Source organism: Oreochromis niloticus, unplaced genomic scaffold (assembly GCF_001858045.2).
Source record: "Oreochromis niloticus isolate F11D_XX unplaced genomic scaffold, O_niloticus_UMD_NMBU tig00000235_pilon, whole genome shotgun sequence".
In the NCBI taxonomy this organism is placed as follows: domain Eukaryota; kingdom Metazoa; phylum Chordata; class Actinopteri; order Cichliformes; family Cichlidae; genus Oreochromis; species Oreochromis niloticus.
Window position 1 is genome coordinate 475,650 of NW_020327097.1, and position 18,741 is coordinate 494,390.

At 39.0% G+C, this 18,741-nt stretch overlaps 3 protein-coding genes and 2 long non-coding RNA genes across 6 annotated transcripts in view; 2 read left to right on the top strand and 3 right to left on the bottom strand.

Annotated features, from left to right (window-relative positions):
* Positions 1-18,741, top strand: part of LOC109195581 (uncharacterized) — a 375,002-nt gene that overhangs the window by 104,698 nt on the left and 251,563 nt on the right. The window lies entirely within an intron of this gene.
* LOC112844462 (uncharacterized) lies at positions 1,503-2,616 on the bottom strand. The gene is made up of 2 exons (XR_003217189.1): positions 2,568-2,616; positions 1,503-2,205 (listed from the first exon to the last, which is right to left on the bottom strand). It is a non-coding gene; the product is annotated as an uncharacterized LOC112844462 (long non-coding RNA).
* On the bottom strand, positions 4,583-17,797 carry LOC112844469 (uncharacterized). Its single transcript, XR_003217198.1, has 3 exons — positions 17,700-17,797; positions 5,831-5,942; positions 4,583-4,875 (listed from the first exon to the last, which is right to left on the bottom strand). It is a non-coding gene; the product is annotated as an uncharacterized LOC112844469 (long non-coding RNA).
* On the bottom strand, positions 7,453-11,810 carry LOC109194315 (uncharacterized). Its single transcript, XM_013276408.3, has 8 exons — positions 11,554-11,810; positions 10,373-10,497; positions 9,740-10,096; positions 9,431-9,650; positions 8,888-9,111; positions 8,565-8,712; positions 8,353-8,462; positions 7,453-8,122 (listed from the first exon to the last, which is right to left on the bottom strand). Exons 1-8 carry the CDS (start codon positions 11,591-11,593, stop codon positions 7,814-7,816), a joined length of 1,533 nt encoding a protein of 510 aa, XP_013131862.2. The 5' UTR covers positions 11,594-11,810; the 3' UTR covers positions 7,453-7,813.
* LOC109195546 (uncharacterized) lies at positions 9,581-16,645 on the top strand. 2 transcript variants are annotated; one of them, XM_025904163.1, is made up of 5 exons: positions 9,581-9,666; positions 12,163-12,192; positions 13,077-13,449; positions 13,542-13,622; positions 14,171-16,645. In XM_025904163.1, exons 2-5 carry the CDS (start codon positions 12,173-12,175, stop codon positions 16,316-16,318), a joined length of 2,622 nt encoding a protein of 873 aa, XP_025759948.1. In that variant the 5' UTR covers positions 9,581-9,666; positions 12,163-12,172; the 3' UTR covers positions 16,319-16,645. The 2 variants fall into 2 exon arrangements, with proteins under 2 accessions (XP_025759948.1, XP_019203281.1); XM_019347736.2 differs by lacking the exon at positions 9,581-9,666 and having other exon boundaries at positions 11,894-12,192.

Below are 18,741 nucleotides of genomic sequence, written 5' to 3' on the forward strand. Positions count from 1 at the left end.
AAATGGGGTCAATGCAGTTCTTAAGCATGCATGCAAATGTTCATTAGTCAGCTGTGAGCGAGTCTTTCCCATTCATCTTTAAATGCCAGATTTTCACTTCAGGAAGCACACAGCCCCACTCCACTGTTGGCCAACGCCCTCAACGACTTTTACTGCCGGTTTGATGAGACATCAAGCAGCTTTCACAACTCAATAGAGAATTCCCCAACAATAGAGACACTTTGGTCACTCATGGTAATGGTAAATGGACTGATTCTTATATAGCGCTTTTCTACTCTCCCGGAGTATCAAAGCGCTCTATACAACACACAAACTCCTCCTCAGACAATATATTTACCCTTCTGTGCCATTTCATGTTTAGGTCAGTTATGTTTGTTTAGGTCAGTTATATTTCTTTGTGCAGTCATTTGGTTTGTTAAGTTTGCAGTTCTTTGCCTGAGTTCAGTTTTGTTTCTTTGACATTTTTTATGAGCTTAACATTAATTACTTTTGTAAATATAATATTTGGGTTAAATGAATGAAAACTTTGTTTTTCTAATAATTCTTGTGACTGCTTTTTCAACTTGGTTCATCACACAGCCCTAAATATTTGTTTAATGTCCTGGTCAAATATTACTCCAAGGTGTTACTGGAGGCCAAGGTAATGCCATCCAGAGCAAGTATCTGGTTAGATACCATATTTCTAGGTATTTAAGGGCCAAGTATAATCAGCAGCATAAAGTTAGTTGTCACCCAGGTCTTTATATCAAGCTCTGCTGTGTTCAAGCTATTAATTACTGCACGCAGGAGAGCCAAAACACACATCAAACATTCAGTTATGCCAGCTTTAACCTTGGGATGCCTCAGCTTCTCTTTTATATCCCCCACACTCAACTCTCTGCATCAGGAAGCTCCTGCCACTGGTCACCCTGGGAGTTTCGTCCTTCTACACCCTAACAGTTAGCAGATAACGTAGTGAAGCATCGCCAAGCAGTTTTCACAAGGTCATGCTGACACAAAATTTGACTCTGACTTTAAACATTGGTCACTTCAGGTGTTGCTCTGATATACAGGAAATGACATCACGGCTCAAACTCTCTGTCAGTAAACCATTTCTTTATTTAACATATAAAATTTTGGTATAATTGTTGCAGGATTTCATTACACAAACAAGCTGAAAAAAAAAACTGCAGAACACATGGATCAATGCATTCAATAAAAATATAACAGGAAACAGATTTCTTAATCAAACTGCTGGAACAAAGCGAACCACTCAACACAAACACTACAGTAGAGCAGTTTAGAAAGCTTAAAATGTAACAAGAGGCACATTTTCATTCATAGCTGCCTCATCAGATCTTTACAGAAGACTCCACCTGAACTCTGTGGAGCCTGATCTCAAGGGTTTAAGTCTGACCCTGAAACCAGAAGAGGATCTTTCTGTCTCTGCAGATTCACTGTGATCCAGAGATGGCAATGATTTCAGTCCTGCATCACGCTGATGTTTGCACAGAGAAGATAACTTAGTAAATGTTTTTGAACATTGGTAACAGTAAACTTCATAATCATTATGCAAATTTTTACTCTGTGAATGGTACTCATGGCCATTGACCAGTGGTTGTTGATCAATGCTCATAAGAATTTGCATATTAATGATGAAGAAATTGACCTCAAGCCCATTGTTCATTCATTGGGCCGGTTTCAGTGGTTATGCAAATGTACTGTTTACAAGATTAACGTAAAAGCAGGAATCAAGACGTAACAGTTTATTTGTAACATGGAATCGTTTCTGAGTGGAGTATGAACTGAGATTACTCAAAATCTTTCACAGATGAAGTTCTCTTTCATGTGTCTGCGTTCATGCTTAGTATGATCACATGATTGTGAAAAGGTTTTGTGACAGTGTCTGCACTTGTATGGTTTCTCTCATGTGTGGACTCGTTTATGCTTTTCAAGCTGACGTGCACTGATGAAGGATGACCCACACTGATCGCAGACATGCTTTTTAACGCCACTGTGAAGGAGTTCATATTGTTTGAAGTCCTTTGAAGTGGTGAAGCCTCTCCCGCATTCTTTACAGTAGTTCATTTTGTCTCCAGTGTGTCTACGTTGATGTATTTTCAGAGTCCTTCAATGACTTAAAGTTTTTCCACAAAGGTCACAACAAAAGTCTTTCCCACAGCGATGATAGGGTTGAGAACTTGATCCATCTGTGTCGCTCTGCTTCTAAACAAAAACACAAAGACAGTGTAAGTCAGTCCTTCAACATTTTTATCCTGAACGTCACCTGAAATAAAGAGCATCTCTGCCAAAGTCCAAGTACATTTTACTGTTTACATTATCACACTCAGCTCAATTTAATGTGCTATAAAAACGACAAGAGTAAAAACATTAAAGTAATACTAGTTTAATGCTACAATAACAATAACACAATTCTCAAACACTATCCCTAAAACCTGTGATTAGAGTCTGAATAATCATTCAGAGCTGCCTTTCCATGCAGTAGAATTGCTAACATGCTAACACAATTTGATGAGCAGAGTTGTTTCAAACAGTCGGGCTGACAAGATAAAAATATAAATACATACCTCACAGTAACTGCACTTGTAGAGTCTTTCTGGTGTGGATCTGTTGGTGCGTTTTCAGGTAATGTGGAGATTTAAAAGACTTCTCACACAGGTCACATTTATAAGGTCGTTCCTCAGTGTGGGTAAACATGTGACGTCGTAACTGTGTGTTTGTGGTAAACTGTTTACCACACTGATCACAGCTGTACACATCATGTCTGGTGTGAATGCGTAGGTGAATGTTTCGGCTCCCTATCAGGCTGAAAGTTTTTCCACAAATGTCACAGCTGTACGCCTTAATTCCAGAGTGGGTAACTAGATGATTCTGTAAGCTGTAACTGTGAGTAAAAGCTCTGCCACACTGATCACAGGTGTACGCTTTAACTCCACTGTGGATGAGTTGATGTGATTTTAAGTGTGAAATGCGCGTAAAAGACTTTCCGCACTCGTCACAGCTGAACGGTCTCTCTCCAGTGTGGATGAGTTTGTGTGTTTTTAAGCTTCCAGACTGCGTAAAAGACCTTCCACACTCGTCACAGCTGAATGGTCTCTCTCCACTGTGGATGAGTTTGTGTGTTTTTAAGCTTCCAGTGTCGGTAAAAGACTTTCCACAGTCTCCACAGCTGAATGGTCTCTCTCCACTGTGGATGAGTTTGTGTGTTTTTAAGCTTCCAGAGTGGGCAAAAGACTTTCCACACTCGTCACAGGTGAATGGTCTCTCTCCAGTGTGGATTAGTTGGTGTCTTTTTAAGTTTCCAAAGAGGGTAAAAGACTTTCCACAGTCTCCACAGCTGAACGGTCTCTCTCCACTGTGGATGAGTTGGTGTGTTTTTAAGTTTCCAGAGTGGGTAAAAGACGTTCCACACTCGTCACAGCTGAACGGTCTCTCTCCAGTGTGGATGAGTTGGTGTGTTTTTAAGCTTCCAGAGTCGGTAAAAGACTTTCCACACTCGTCACAGCTGAACGGTCTCTCTCCAGTGTGGATGAGTTGGTGTCTTTTTAAGCTTCCAGAGTGGGTAAAAGACTTTCCACACTCATCACAGCTGAACGGTCTCTCTCCACTGTGGATGAGTTTGTGTGTTTTTAATCTTCCAGACTGGGTAAAGGACTTTCCACAGTCTCCACAGCTGAACAGTCTCTCTCCACTGTGGATGAGTTTGTGTGTTTTTAAGTTTCCAGACGTGGTAAAAGACTTTCCACAGTCTCTACAGCTGAACGGTCTCTCTCCACTGTGGATGAGTTTGTGTGTTTTTAAGCTTCCAGACTGCGTAAAAGACTTTCCACACTCGTCACAGCTGAATGGTCTCTCTCCAGTGTGGATGAGTTTGTGTGTTTTTAAGCTTCCAGACTCGGTAAAAGACTTTCCACAGTCTCCACAGCTGAACGGTCTCTCTCCGGTGTGGATGACCTGATGCATTTTTAGGGAAGCTTTCACAGTAAAATCTTTCCCAAACTCGTCACGGTTGTATTTTTTTCTTCCACTTCTTTCTTCAACGAAATTGTCGGCCTCCTGAGAGCGCTGACTTCTCGATCCACGTTGGTCCTGCAGTGACATAAATACAAACAGAGGCAGTGATTTGTGGGAAATACATTACACGGGTCAGTATTTATGTCTCCAGATTGTTTGTATAGTGAGCCATTAAGACTGTACTCTTGGTACAGTTTTTATTTTTGCTGCTTTTGTCTTACACTGTCAAACAAACACAGATTTGCAGCGTTTGTATGTGTGTGCAAAAGCAAATGTGCCAGGCCTCAAAGACAATGGGTGGTTTGCACAACAAAAGGAGGATGTGAATCGAGCATATGACCTGTACAAATCTCAGCAGGGGTGATTAACACCTCGAAACTTGCACCAGAAAATAAAAAAGTCAGTAATTCTAGTAGGTGTTGGGTTCAAGGGATTTCTGCAAATTTGCGCAGGGTTAGTAAATCTAGTGTTGAAGTTAGCTCGGTGCTTACCTTTAGATGAGCCCACAAACCGAGAGAAACTCCGTGATGAAGCTGGAACTCTTTCCAAACAGGAAACAGGTCAGGGAGCAGAGACCCACGTGGTTCACGCTGATCTCAGCTACGATCCAGGAGACAAGGGTGTGCAGATCGATGCAGATATCGATCCAAACGTTGGTAGTGGTATATGATCAATACTTTAGTTTGTTTCTCTCCTGGAGGTTCACTATTTACTCGCTGTGGATGAAAAAGCAGCTCTGTCTGTGTGAACACCTCTTCTTATGCGGCAGACGCACTTTGCTCCGCCCCCTTCTTCCTGCCCTGCTGGGATTTGTTACTGTGCCGTCACGTGACTCAGATGCGCTCAGAAGACGCATTTGGACTGCAGAGAGAGAGAAAGTGGAGCAACATGTGGAGATATTTTATGACTGTAAATGAAAATGCTGGAGAACAGCTGGAAGGCTGTCAAGCCACAGGGGACCACAACAAGCTGTAGAGTTCAGCTTATTTTTCACACCTCAGTTAAATGCTTTGACTGAAGTCTCACTGCACACACTCAAACTTAGTGTTTGTGTACACCTTGGTCATTATAACCTGACACTGATCAGTGCTGCTCTGACGACCACACTCACATCCATGTAATCATTTAACTGGGATGATCTGGATTTACTGCACAATGCTGAATGTGTCCTTACAGTACAGGGAATAACTCTCTCTGTGTTCCTGTAGAGAAACTCTGGGTTTGTGTGCTGACGAGCATCACTCACAGTATGATACAAAGGCTCACTCATACCTTTCCACACATGTGACAAATTCAAAAAGATGCTGAAACCTTTAGAACATCATAAACTACACATTGTTGTACTCTTTTAGGATGGAACAGCTTTCAGATTTATTTACTCTTAAAGGATAAAAGATGTTTTTAAGAATTTTGCATTCAAGAGGAGAATGTTTAAATAAGTCATGTAAATGAGAATTTCAAAGTTGGTGGCTGCAGTATATACAAATTGGTGTATCTCAAAAATAAAACTATGAAGACACTCAAAATTAATTTGGAAACTGTTTTATGCAACTTTTTTTACATTTACAATTTTGAGGGATGAACCTCTGAAATTACTTTAACTAGAAATTTGTGTAAAAATACCACTATTGCAATTTATGTAGTTACTGATGACTTGATGCATACATATGATTAAAATTTGGGATATAATGGTTGTATTGATGTATAGCAACTTAAAATACTCCCAGAAATGGCACTACAACATGTAAAAATATAAAGATAAGCTCAGGCGGACTGGGTTCTTTAGTAGGTCTAAAGGGTTAACCTGCGTCCTCACATCATGAATATGAAGGGTTGTAGTGGGAGAAGGTGGTGTGAAATCCTCATAGCTGTGGAGTGAGGAGGGGGCTCCTGTGGGTGAAGTCTTTGATGGTGGTGATGGCTCTGTGCTGGTGGGAGTGGGGAGGTGGGGGGATGATTGACCAAAGTGTCTCTATTGTTGGGGAAGGTGGAGGTGTCAAGGCTGCTTGATGTCTCATTAAACCAGCAGTAAGAGTCGTTGAGGGTGTTGGCCAACAGCAGGTCGTCAGTGGAGTGGGGCTGTGTGCTTATATCCTTACTCTCATTTCCCTTAGCGTATCTGTAACATGCAACTTCTGTCGGTGCTGTGCTACTGGAAACTGAATTTCCATCACACTATATGTTGTGATGGTCTCAGTTCAGTCATGGTGTGTTCTGCAATCCTGCTGAATTGTGTTCCAGTCCCATCGACTGTGTATGAGCGTACAAACAGGCGTATGGCGGGGATGAATCGGAATGTCTTGAGCCTCAGCATCACATCATCATAGTGGGTGTCACAGTAATACTCGGGCAATTCGGAGTCTGGCGAGTCTGAGAGGTCCCATGCTTGCATGTCTCCCTCTGAAAAATGAGAACAATAACAAGATGTTATAGTTTGTTGCATAGATACTCACACACACACATCTAACCTACCATTTGGTTTATTTAGTTGTCAGACGGCCTTATGATTTTAGGTTTGCACAGGGTAGAATGCATGCCAGTCTTCGGACAAGTCGCAAAATCATCAAAAACAAGGCGTTTTCTAATACCCTCGTACGCAGTGTTGAGCCTATCCCTCTTGATGGTGTCGTCAATCTGGCTAAACAGACGCAGCGTAGCTCTCCAGTCGCACCACTGTATAAAAAATATGTCCTTAAACCATGTAGTGCGCTCTTCTATGTTATTCTATAGTCTATGAATGTTATTTGTGACCATCTGTTGTGTTAAAACTAGTAGCCCCTGTCTCACTCTTAGTTCAACATTCCGAAATCCTGATTTTTTAAATAAAATGATCTCATCAACCTGTGAAAGAAACCCCAGTAGATGCGTAAAAACTACACTGCAAAAACAGCTATACTTGAAACAAGCCAAATATTCTTAAATCTGACAAAATTTTCTTGTTTTGAGCAAAAAAATCTGCCAATGGGGTAAGCAAAAGTTGCTTGACTAGAATTCTTAAAACTAGCAAATTAACCTAACTGCCATATGCCTTTTAACTAGACAAAATTGTCTAAAATGTATGCTTAATTCAAGAAAATGTGACTTATTATAAGTAAAAGACACTTTGATATTTAGAAAATCTGTACCTAAAATGAGTATTATGCTTTCTTGAACAAGCTGTTTTCAAGAATTATTTGCTTACATTAAGATTCTACACCTTAATTTAGATTTTTCACATAAAAAAAACACCTTACTATAGGACAAATTTTCTTAAAACTGAATTGTTTCTTTCTTGATTGAGCTAACTATAAGAATTATGTTTCGAGTCTGAGAACAATAATCAGCCAAAATTCCTGAGAATAAGACACCATCTCTTCAAAAAGCTACTAAAAATAAGGGAATTTATCTTAAATTAAGACAGCAAAAGCACTCTTAGTTTTTGCGCTTTATTGACACTGCAATGGGTCAGTAACTCACTGAGGTCTGTTCCAGGAGAATCATGTCTAAAATTATACATTTCAGCAGGGTACTGTGTAACATGGCCAATACAAGAAGTGCATATTCCAGATACTCTTAACATGAATAATAACAGTATAACATGGCTGGTATCAAAAATAAATTTTGCTGAAGCTTAAAACAATCACTATTGCAAATCCTATATTACATAACATTTTAGAAGAACAAGTTTAACGACCACACAAACAAACATGTGTTTTACATTTGAACAACTTTTCTAGAGAAAAGAAAAAAAGAAAAACAATCTCACTGACTAACACTGAGTCTGATAAACAAGGCAGATGGAGTCTGTCATCTGAGAGACTCACTCAATGAATGACTTCCACTCACCAAGAGCCTTCCTGTAAGAGGGGGTTGAATCTCGGTCATGGATGGAGTCTTTGAGTATTTCAGTTTGCAAGACAGACAGCAGTGTGGAAATGCACTTTGGATATGTGAGGTGGAGGGCATAGTAATATGCCATCAGATAGAGCAGTCCCTCATTAAGATCCTTCCGGTCAAAAGTGCTCACCGGTGTGGTTCCAACAGCTATCATGCAGTTGCCTTCAGAGACAAGCAGAACTGGACAAGCCAGGGGTCGCTGACGCAGGTAGCCTTCAGGGTCTTCTGAAGTCTACATGACAGAAAAAAAGAGGATTAGAACAAGACCGTAAGAAACACAATTTTTGAGTTGCATCACAGTTTAAAATAGATAACTTTTTTGTAGGTTTTCTTAACATCAACATGTTATGGGGATCTGAACTTTAAGAATATTTGACTGACTCCACAGTAAAATATATAAAATGAAAACATGAGTAACTGCAAAATTCAACAATATATACACATAGACTATTGCAGCCTTACCTTTAGGAGATGGAAAAAAGCCTCACTACAGATGCCCAGCTTCTTAGGTGGTACTGTGCTGGAAGGGAAAAGCATGGGAAGGGCTCTGAACACAGCTGCTGCATGTTCCACTGGTTTGAAAAAAGAAAAATAAGACAGGGCAACACCATTAAGCATTGCAAATAATGTAATCTGCAAAGCATAAATGTAGACACAAGATACTGTAGCATTACCTCCATCCAAAGTTTTTGGCGGCTTCATAACTTTCTTCATGACACCATAAAACTGCACCTTCGAGTAGAAGATTTCCCATCTATCCTTCATCTCAGAAATGTATTTCAAGTTGGATGGTTGAATAATTCTCCGCAGCTCATCAAGGACCTGAAAAATACAGACAGAAACCCAACTGAGATAGATCTGTCTAGCTCTGTATCTGGTCTTGACAATAAGTGATAACAATTTAAACATGAGGGTCAGTATTTAAGAAATTTGAAAATCATATCAAAATGTCCCCAAAGGAATAACAGGATGGCTAAAAGAAATAAGTGCTGCTTACATGATCCAGTTCTCTGAAACAAGGATACGCCTCTAGTATCTTCACTGCTCTGTCTTGCTCCTTTATAGCATCAGAGTTAATGAATTGTCTTCTAGACTCAAACTCCAGGTTCAGCAGTTGGGTAACAGCAGCTTTGTTCGGTTTTTTGGTCTTGTACATTTCTTGAAGTGTCTTGTAGTGTCTTGCCTGGGTTTTGTGGCTGTCAAAGAAGTCAGCTGAACCAGCTAAACACACAGAGCAGAGGTGTGTAAATCATTTATTGCCACAGTAAGGCTTTATATATCTGTTATTGGTGCAAAACAATAAAACAAAAATAACAAAATATATCTGTAGATTAGATCAACAAAAGAACTAACCACCTATCTTATAATTGTTCATTCATCCTGTCAAGCTGTCACTATTAAATGGAACGCAAAGATTCCAAGAAAAACAGTGAAGTAGTTGCGTTCCATTGTTAGCAGAATTTTTAAGAAAAAAAAAAGTATCGTCCAAACCACATTTACACTCAGGGTGTAATAAGAGGGTGCATTATATTATACTTACATTCTTCATCACTGCCATCCTGGTGGTGCACTGGGGTGCCCATCGATCTAACTGGTGATTTATCTAGAATAAGAGTTGATGCACTGGACTCCCCACTGCTGTCACTTTTTGCAATGCTTTCATTCCCATCCTTTCTTGGCTTCTTCGCAGGTGGTTTTTTGCCCTTCCTTGGACTTTTGACATTGGAGAGTCTCTTCATTAGCTTTTTAGCAACATGCTCCTAACAGATACAAACGGTAAAAAATTAAAAGATGATAAGATACATCACTCATGATTAACACAGAGTGGTACTGAGCAAATGCTACTTACCCACTCACCACACGTTTCTTTAAGCATTGGGTAGTACTCCATTAATCGCTTTGCCATGGCATCAACCTCATGTTTTCTGGGGTATCTGGAGTCCTCAGCTGCTCTTGCTATGGAAATCATGTTTGTCATGGTGTTTCTTACGAGTCGACAAAAGAGTTCCTTTGACAAAGGTTCAGCACACTCTGTCCCCAGCCGCTTCTTTTCAAAGTAGGAACGTCGAGCTTGCTCAAGTTCACTGTCTGTGAAGACTATGTACTCTGGATTGGACATAGTCACAAACTTAGAAGTGCTGGGTTCCTCTCTGGAGAAGTCACCATCTCCAGTAGTTGTTAGCGTTTTTTCAGCAGCAGTCTTGTTCTAAAATACAGTGTACATAGGGCTAATTTCACATAAAATTGCACAAGAACTTTAGGTCTCTAAACATGAAAGAAAGTACAACAAAATATCAGTAAAGTGTTGAACAATAAAAAATATGTATATTTAATAAATGTGTAGGCCACTTGATTTAAACCAAAACTAAAAGAAGATTCTACTGTCTATCTGTTAAGTGAGTATTGGTGGAATTACTTGAAACTGCATAAAACAAGCTGGTGTGCTCACAGTTTTGTCACACAGCGATAGGACTGAACTTACTTCTTCACATTTGTGCACTGCAAGCCATAGAGCCCGACGCCTGAGGAAATGTTCAGGACCAGGAAACAGATCTTTGATGTCATCTCGTGACAGTGATGAGAGCAGGTCTTCTCCAACATTTGCTTCTGCAATAGGAGTTTCCAATTATCACTACATTGCATTATCCTCATGTGCAAGCCAGCTGACAGCTTTGCTTGGGTAACACACAGGATACACAAGAAACATAATTTAATATTTACCATTTAAAAACAATACTCTATTCCATTATATTCCCTCCTGACTGCTCCACAGGTTCTAAATTACCTTCCTCCCATTGACTGGAAAAAGTATTATATTTCTGATACATCAATTATATAAGTGTATACATATAAATGTCTCTTTTTTTAACTTCCTGTGCTAAAGTATATAAAGAAATAACTTTACTAATGGAAATTTGAAACTCCCACAATTTCTGTAAAACTGGCATTAAATTATGGCACTTTGCACACTTGTTGAATAAATTCACAGACGTATGTCCACACCTACCCGGGTATTTTTGAAAAAGCTGATTTTTGTATGCGTTTGCACCTTTCGTCCACACGTAAACTGCGTTTTCGGTCACTGAAAATGGAAATTTCTAAAAACGCCTGCCAGGGTGGATATTTTCAAAAACGGAGAAAGGTGCGCGCCTTTTTTGACGTCACACTGTGCACCGCGTTATTGTTTCGGTGAAATGAATTTCTACAATACTGTTACTGTTAATTGTACTCTCTGCAGTGTTTAAATGCTTACATATACACACACAGTTACTGTCCCTCCACACATACATAGGACTGGGTTCTGCTTCTATGCCCCATCTTTGTTTACTATTTTCCACTGAGGGTTCTAGACTTCTGATTGGCCAACATTTCTACACGGTTGGGAATATATCGCCCCCTGTTGCTTTGGCATGTTCTTGGCAGCGTTTTCCTTCATTTCCGCATTTACTTGTGGACGGGATTATTTTTTTAAACGAAAACGGAAAATCTCAGTTTTCAAAAATACCCATGTATGTAGTGTAATAGCACTAGCATATTTAAATATGCTAATGCAACTAAGCTAACCGCACAAGCTAAGCTAACAACCGAGTATAGCCTGCCATGCTAGCGACTTAACATGCAACATAGAACACAAAACATATAAAAAACAAAACAGTCACATACCTTTCAGGGTGGCAATTGTTATTTCGTCCAGTTTCTCCATAGCGTGCCTTAATTTCTTCACACTGTACCACTGTATCCCGGACCCAAAAATATTACTAATCCTGCAATCCAAATTTGAGGCGCGAAGCTAGAGGCGCGAAGCTGGACTGTACCAACTCAGGAGTATGGGGCTGTGTACAGAAATGGTTTAGTTCGCTCTTTTACATCTATAAAATTCTATATATTTAAAGATTTGACTATTTGGTTAGATTATATTCAGTAAATACTGACATGTCGGTAGTATTACTTACTACAGCTGTTATAAGGCAGTGAATTAGGATAGCCATTCGTACCCCTTAATGGAATAATCCTGGTCATCTTGGCATTATGGGAAAAACGGTTCACAGATCAGTGAAACAAAATGATTTGGCGCTGTGTTATCTGCTTCGTTTTTGTGGGTCTGACCCTCAAATCCTTACTGAGTCATATTAATTCTGCACATAGCCATAGTCCAGATTTCCGTGTAGTTTGTGGCATAGATGGATGTGTCAAAGAATATCGTGTTTACAATTCATTTTGGTATCACATTCGTCGAACACACTCTGACCACCTTGGCAATGGACGATGCAGTGGATCGACTATGACACAAAAATCTGTAAGGTGAGACTGACTATATACTTTGATATCTTTGTAAAAAATCATATAAAGTATTCATGTTAGATTCCTACTTGTTTTTACAGCTTAACAGTAGATATGTTAATGCTAATTCCTTATGATCCTGAACAATGCTATCTATTTATAACGACTTTCTGAGTCTTTAATTTCTCCTAATAGAGAAAACAGCATTTTTTATTTTTTTTTAAACTTTTGTTTTAAATAAACCGATGGGCATGGTCCAGAGTCTCCTTGGTTGTTTGTGTTTATTAATATTCATTGTTTCAGTTAGTGTCCTGGTTATTTGTTAATTATTTCCAGTGTTTAGGTGTTCTCCGTGCCTCCCTTGTCTTGAGTCAAGTGTCCCTGGTTTGATGTTCATGTTTATTCCTGTTTTACTTTGATAGTCCCATGCCCTGCATCAGTGTATTCTGTTGCCCTTCCCCCTGGTCTCTTCTCATCTGATTAGTGTCAGCTGTGTTTCGTACCTGTCTGCCAATTCCTCGTTTCCCTGTGTGTGTGTATATTTAGTGTGTGCTTCCCTCTGTTCTTTGTCGGATCGTCTGCATTTTCTCCTCTGTCATCTGTGTTCCCCCCCTCAGGTTTTCACGTCTCATGCTCCTTGCTCCAGATTGTAAGGTTTTTGCAACATTTTCCAAGTTTAGCTATCCAGGTTTAGGTTTTTGAGGATTTTTAAAGCTTTTAAACGACAGTTAAGCTGCCAAATATCAGTCAGCATTAAATTAGTAACAATTTATTAAACTCAGTCTGAAAACATACATATTTTAGCGTAAATTATCAAATGCAGAATAGAATTATTTAGAAATTATCAGTGTAGCTTGTAATTAATATCTTTAACTAGTCAATTAATCAATTAATCTCAATTGCAGTTCTAGAAGGGAACCCTCATCAGCGGTGAACAGAGGTCTGAGTAACATGTGGGCCTACAGGACTGATCCAGTGGTCGAAAACCAGCCAACAAGCCAGCCAACAATGGATGTGGCTGTAGACACCAGATTGAACTCAGGAGAAGATGCAGTGATTGAGCAAAACGCAATACAGCATGATCCGGACAGTGTGTGCCCGGAACATTTTGGCACTTTTGACAGTAATATGACATTGTACTCTGGCTTCGATGATGGCGCCCATATCTCGCAAAGGCCCCTTGTTCCATCCCAGACCAACAATGATACCTCGACTCCAAACATTTCAGCAGCTTGTCCAAGCGGGTTCGCAGATGGAGTAGCATCATGCCAATCTATGGTGAGTCTATCACTACTGAACAATAACAACTTCTTTTGATAAAACATTTTACCAGTTTATTACACTCCTATATTTATTTCTCTTTTCTGAAGGATGACTCCTGCCACGATGTTCTTACCAGACAAGCAACAGCTCTTGTATTGACTGCAAGAGAGAAACATCGGCTTTCACAGGTTTCTGCTCATACAAAATTAGAATGATTATTTTAACATGTGGCTCTATTTTTTTCATCATTTATTATTAACAATTTTCCCTGTAACAGCCTTTAATTCATTATGATTATCCTAATAGTAACTATGGAAAACCGAGCATCACTTGTATGTGCCTCCAACTTTCCAGTTTACCTAAGGCAGTCATAGTCTCCAGCCATCCATCCATTTGCCTCCGCCTATCCTTTTCAGGGTTGCTCCCATCCCAAGCCTTCCTCCACCACCTAACTCTTAGTCTCAGTTTAAAAAGGAAAATTGTAATCTTAATTAAACTAAAAATTTGAGTTTTGCAAGAAATCCGAGAAGGAATTTAAAGATTGTTTGGGGTTTTTTTCAGTTTCAGTGAGGAAAAAAATCTATAAGAAACAGTCAAATAATTCTATGCAGTTTTTTGGTTCCAGAGCTACGTACGTTATTAGTCCTTACATTATAAGTTGTCTATTCGCTAAAAATAAATCTCTTTTAATAGCAAACAACTAAGATGTCGTTTGTTCTTTCTGTCTGTTTTTCAGAGTGGTGTGAATGATGTCGTTGCAGCATTACAACAGTATCAGGCATCGTTGGTCAATAATCTGAGAAGTCAGGTAGAAAAGGTTTTCCAGCAGCATCATGGAAGTGGACTTGAAAAAGATGTTTTGGCAGTGTTCGACCAGATTGAGGATCCATTTGCCTCTGTTTCAACAACATACAGGCAGGATGGTGTGATAAAGAGAAATTTCAATTTTGTGGAATCCGAGGAGGTTTGTGTTGGGTATACTGCTGTCATGGTAAAAAAAGGGAAAAAAAGATTCCTCAGTACTGTGCCCAAATGTTTTCATTATGTTCCGCTTGTCAGAAGTTTGGAGCAGTTATTCTCCCATCCAAGAGTTTTGGCATTGATAGATGAGCAGAAAAATTACAGAAATGATTATTTATACGATATCATAGATGGAGAACTCATGAAGTCTCACCGTTTATTTTCTGCACACCCTTCTGCCTTACAGATTATACTTTACTCAGATGAAATTGAAATTTGTAACCCACTTGGGTCTCATGCCTCCAAAAATAAGTTGGTAATGTTCTATTATACTTTGGGAAACATTAATCCTAAATATCGATCAAAACTAGCTGCCATTCGTCTACTTGCCATTGCAAAAAAGAGTGCGCTTTCTGAATGTGGTGTAGATGGAATCTTGCAAAGGCTGCATGAGGACTTAGTGAAGCTATTTAATGGAGTTAAAATTCAAACTGGAAATGGTGAACGTGAAATATTTGGAGCATTAGTTTCATTATGTGGAGACACTTTGGCGCAACATGAGCTTTGCGGGTTTAAAGAGGGTGTTGGGTTTGCTCATAGTAAATGCAGGCAGTGTGAATGTTCATTTGAGGACATGCAAATTTATTTTGATGAGGATAACTTTGAGGAACGGACATTTGAACGACATGTCCAGCAATGTAGCGAAATTGAGAAGGCCAACACAGAGTATCTAAGAAGCAGCTTAAAAACAACATATGGAATAAACAGAAGAAGCAAACTTATTAATTTCCCAGCATTCAACTTGATCCAACAAACACCCCAAGACATGATGCATGTAATTTTTGAAGGGATTGCTCCATTAGAAATAAAGTGTGTGTTGAAACACTTAGTGCTTATGGGAGAGCTAGACTTAGATCTCTTCAATGCTGCATTGACTGGTTTCCCATACTCTCCAGTTGATATTAGAGATAAACCAAGTGTTATTACCTACAGTACATTAGCTTCCAGTGACAATAAGTTGAAGCAGTCCTCGGGGCAAATGATTGTGCTTTTGAAAATTTTGCCATTTCTGATTGATGCAGCCAAAGGTACTGAACACTACGCATTCATTCTTGAACTCATTGAGATAGTTCAGATTTTACTTGCTCCTGTCATCAGTCTGCAGACAATTAACAAGTTGAAAATCCTCATTGAACAGCACTTGAAGCACATGAAACCCCTTTTCCCAGATAACAACATCACACCAAAACAACATTATTTGATTCACACACCAAGCCAAATTAAACGTTTGGGACCAATGGTCCGTCATATGTGCATGAGATTTGAATCGAAACATTGCTTTTTCAAACAATGGGCATCAAAAATAAATTTTAAAAATGTTTGCAAATCTTTAATAAAGCATAATCAAATGTATGAATGTTGTCAGAATGTGGATAGTTTTGATCACCCCATTTTTTCCAATGAATGCACATTAGGACCAACCTCAGAAGTAAGCAACATGTCATACTTAAAAGAAAAAATGAGGGCCTTCCTTGGAAATGATGAAGTAAACCATGCAGTGACTGTTAAATGGCTTAATCTAAATGGTAACAAATACATAAGGGATAGGTCATTAATTGTTTGTGCTGTTTGTTCTAGTGATTTACCTATATTTGGGCTTGTGAAAAATATCTATGTGATCAATTCATCATTGTACTGTTTTGAATTCCAGCAGCACAATACCATTTGTTATGACAGAGATTACATGTCATATAAGATAGAGATTCCAAACATGGCACAAGCAACGGAACTGATATCTGCTGATAATCTTATAGATTTCACTCCATATTACAGTTTCACACACAAAGATATGACATATGCAGTCGTGAAATATTACCTGTGTGATGTAATTGGACTACACATGAGTTCAACAGATGTTTTATAAAAGGTACACTGCTTTACATGCATGAACTGTATTATCAGGTTATTGCTTTGGACAGTTTTGTTGTTGAGTTTTCTATCAAATCTGACAGTTGAATGTGATTGTAGCATTGCCATAGTGAAGATATGTGTACTGATACTTGTCTGATGCTGATCTATTAATCTGTTTGACCTGGCCTAAAGTGAATGAGTTATGTTGTTTCTGTTTTTCAAATGGGCCTGTATTTCATGTTTATCATTGGCTTTTAGTTCCAGCTTTTGTGCATGTTGTGTCAAACTTGACAGCAGTTTTATTACACTTTAGTGTCAATAAATACATTTCTTAAACTGAGCAGCTGTTTAAGTGGCCTTACTCTTGAAATGAGAAAAATAATCTTGTTTTTATTCTGGAATTCAACCGAACCGTTTTCATACCTTGTAACTGGTAAATAAAGCTCAAGATGAGCTGAAATATCCTTTTAAGGAAAAGTTAGACATATTTTCCTAGAATAAGATTTATTTTCTTGTGCAAAACTTGCTTGTTAAGAATATATTTTCTTTTTAGACAAAAAATAAGAAAAAATGTCCATAAACAAGGGTTTTTTTACTTTCTTGAAAATCATTTTTTGCAGTGTAGTTAAATTAAAACTAGTGGTTTGATTAAATGAAACACTTGTGAACAAGCTGACATTACCCATTCAGAAGAAATTCCCACTTGTGCCGTTTTTAAAATAAAATGCATGCATCGCTGCAAGCTGAGATATTGTCAGAATTATAAATTTAGTGTGATTAAAACACTATTACCAACACTTTTGACTAGATGTAAATAAAAAGCATCCCCTCTTTGTTAAGGTGCACTGTGAAGCAAAACGGCTTCCACTCCGCCCGCAAAACAAAGAATTGCTTTTAAGAACACGTATGTCTGCATAACTGAATGTTGAGATACACCAAAGTGATAAAAATAGTTTGGGACTCTGACCAGCAACATCCAGCAAGACCCAGACAGCGTTTTCTATCTCCCAGCTGGAGTTTTTTGTTTGTCTGTGACTGCAGAGTCAGATCTTTGTTGAGCCTCACACTTGCAGAGGTAAGTCAGTTTGCAGAGATCCCTCCCACCCTGGCTTTCATGTGCTAGATTTCTTATCTGAAACAGTAATATTTCACTGACTGCTGCTTATACCACAGGTTAATACACTCTACTGATCCCTGATGGGAGAATCATCAAGAAGCCTGGTGGATGTTTGTTTACAGTCTGATGATGCGACATCATGCTCTGCATCTTCAAAGTTTGTCTCTTGATCATCATTCATACACAGTTATGTAAAGTATGCTCATATCTAGTAGAGCAGGGCAATATGGCCCAAAATATTTATCACGATATATATTTGAAAATATATATCGGTTACCGAGGGAGAGTTTCTGAAAAGCTGCATGATGAAGGTGTGCGACGTCTTGTGTCCAGACAAAACGCAGATTTTGGCAAATGTGAGCCTGAGGAGAAACGAATGTCAAAGTGTAACCGCCATGAAACTGCCCTGGGACAAACTTGTTGGGCTTACAAGAAATCGAACATCAGTGTTGTGTGGTGAAAAAAGTGGACTTGTTGGCAGGATGCAAGTACAGGTGCAGGAAATGAGTTAGGGGGCGATTTTAGCCCATTTTGGGGGTGCTTCAGCCCCAAAATGAATCAAAGTGCCCCCAAAGATTTCTTACTTTTTTGACAATACTTGCTGTTTGTGTGACACACTAGTAAAAAAATAAAAAGCATTCAGTACTTGGTTGAGACGTAACATTTTAACAACAAAAGTATAGACCCCCCCCTCCCAAAATGCATGAAATTGCAGCTCGCCTCTCCCTGCTGGAGCGATGGTGGTTGAGACGCAGCGGAGCTGAGGTGGAAGTGCCTGGCATAAAACAGGACATATTAGCTGCATTTAACCTTCAGTTACTCTTTATATAGTTGGTAGGAGTCAGACCATGTTTGTTTTTAGCTGAAAAACATTACACCAGGTAACCTGCAGTGTGGAAAACTTGTTTTCCGACGATGTTTGCTACCCTACAATCCGTCCTGCTCTGTAGTAAAATCAGTGATATTTGACTGTCCTGTTGCTCCCATTGAAATGTATACAGCCTACTTAAAATCTAAAACTTATAATTGTCCGTAGCTACTTTTGTTACCACTGTCCTGTTTGAAATGGATACTAACTAGCTAACTGACTGAATGCCTATTAACCTTATAACTCCTGGTGTGTGTGTGTGTGTGTGTGTGTGTGTGTGTGCGTGTGTGTGTGTGTGTGTGTGTGTGTGTGTGTACAGAGAGACAGTCAGGTTCATAATGGATGTTAGGAAGTTCATGTTTTTTTTTAAAAAAAGAGCCACATTCAGGTAAAACTAAAATCAAATGATCCATCAATCAAAAATAATGTTGGATCAGTGTTTCAATATTTA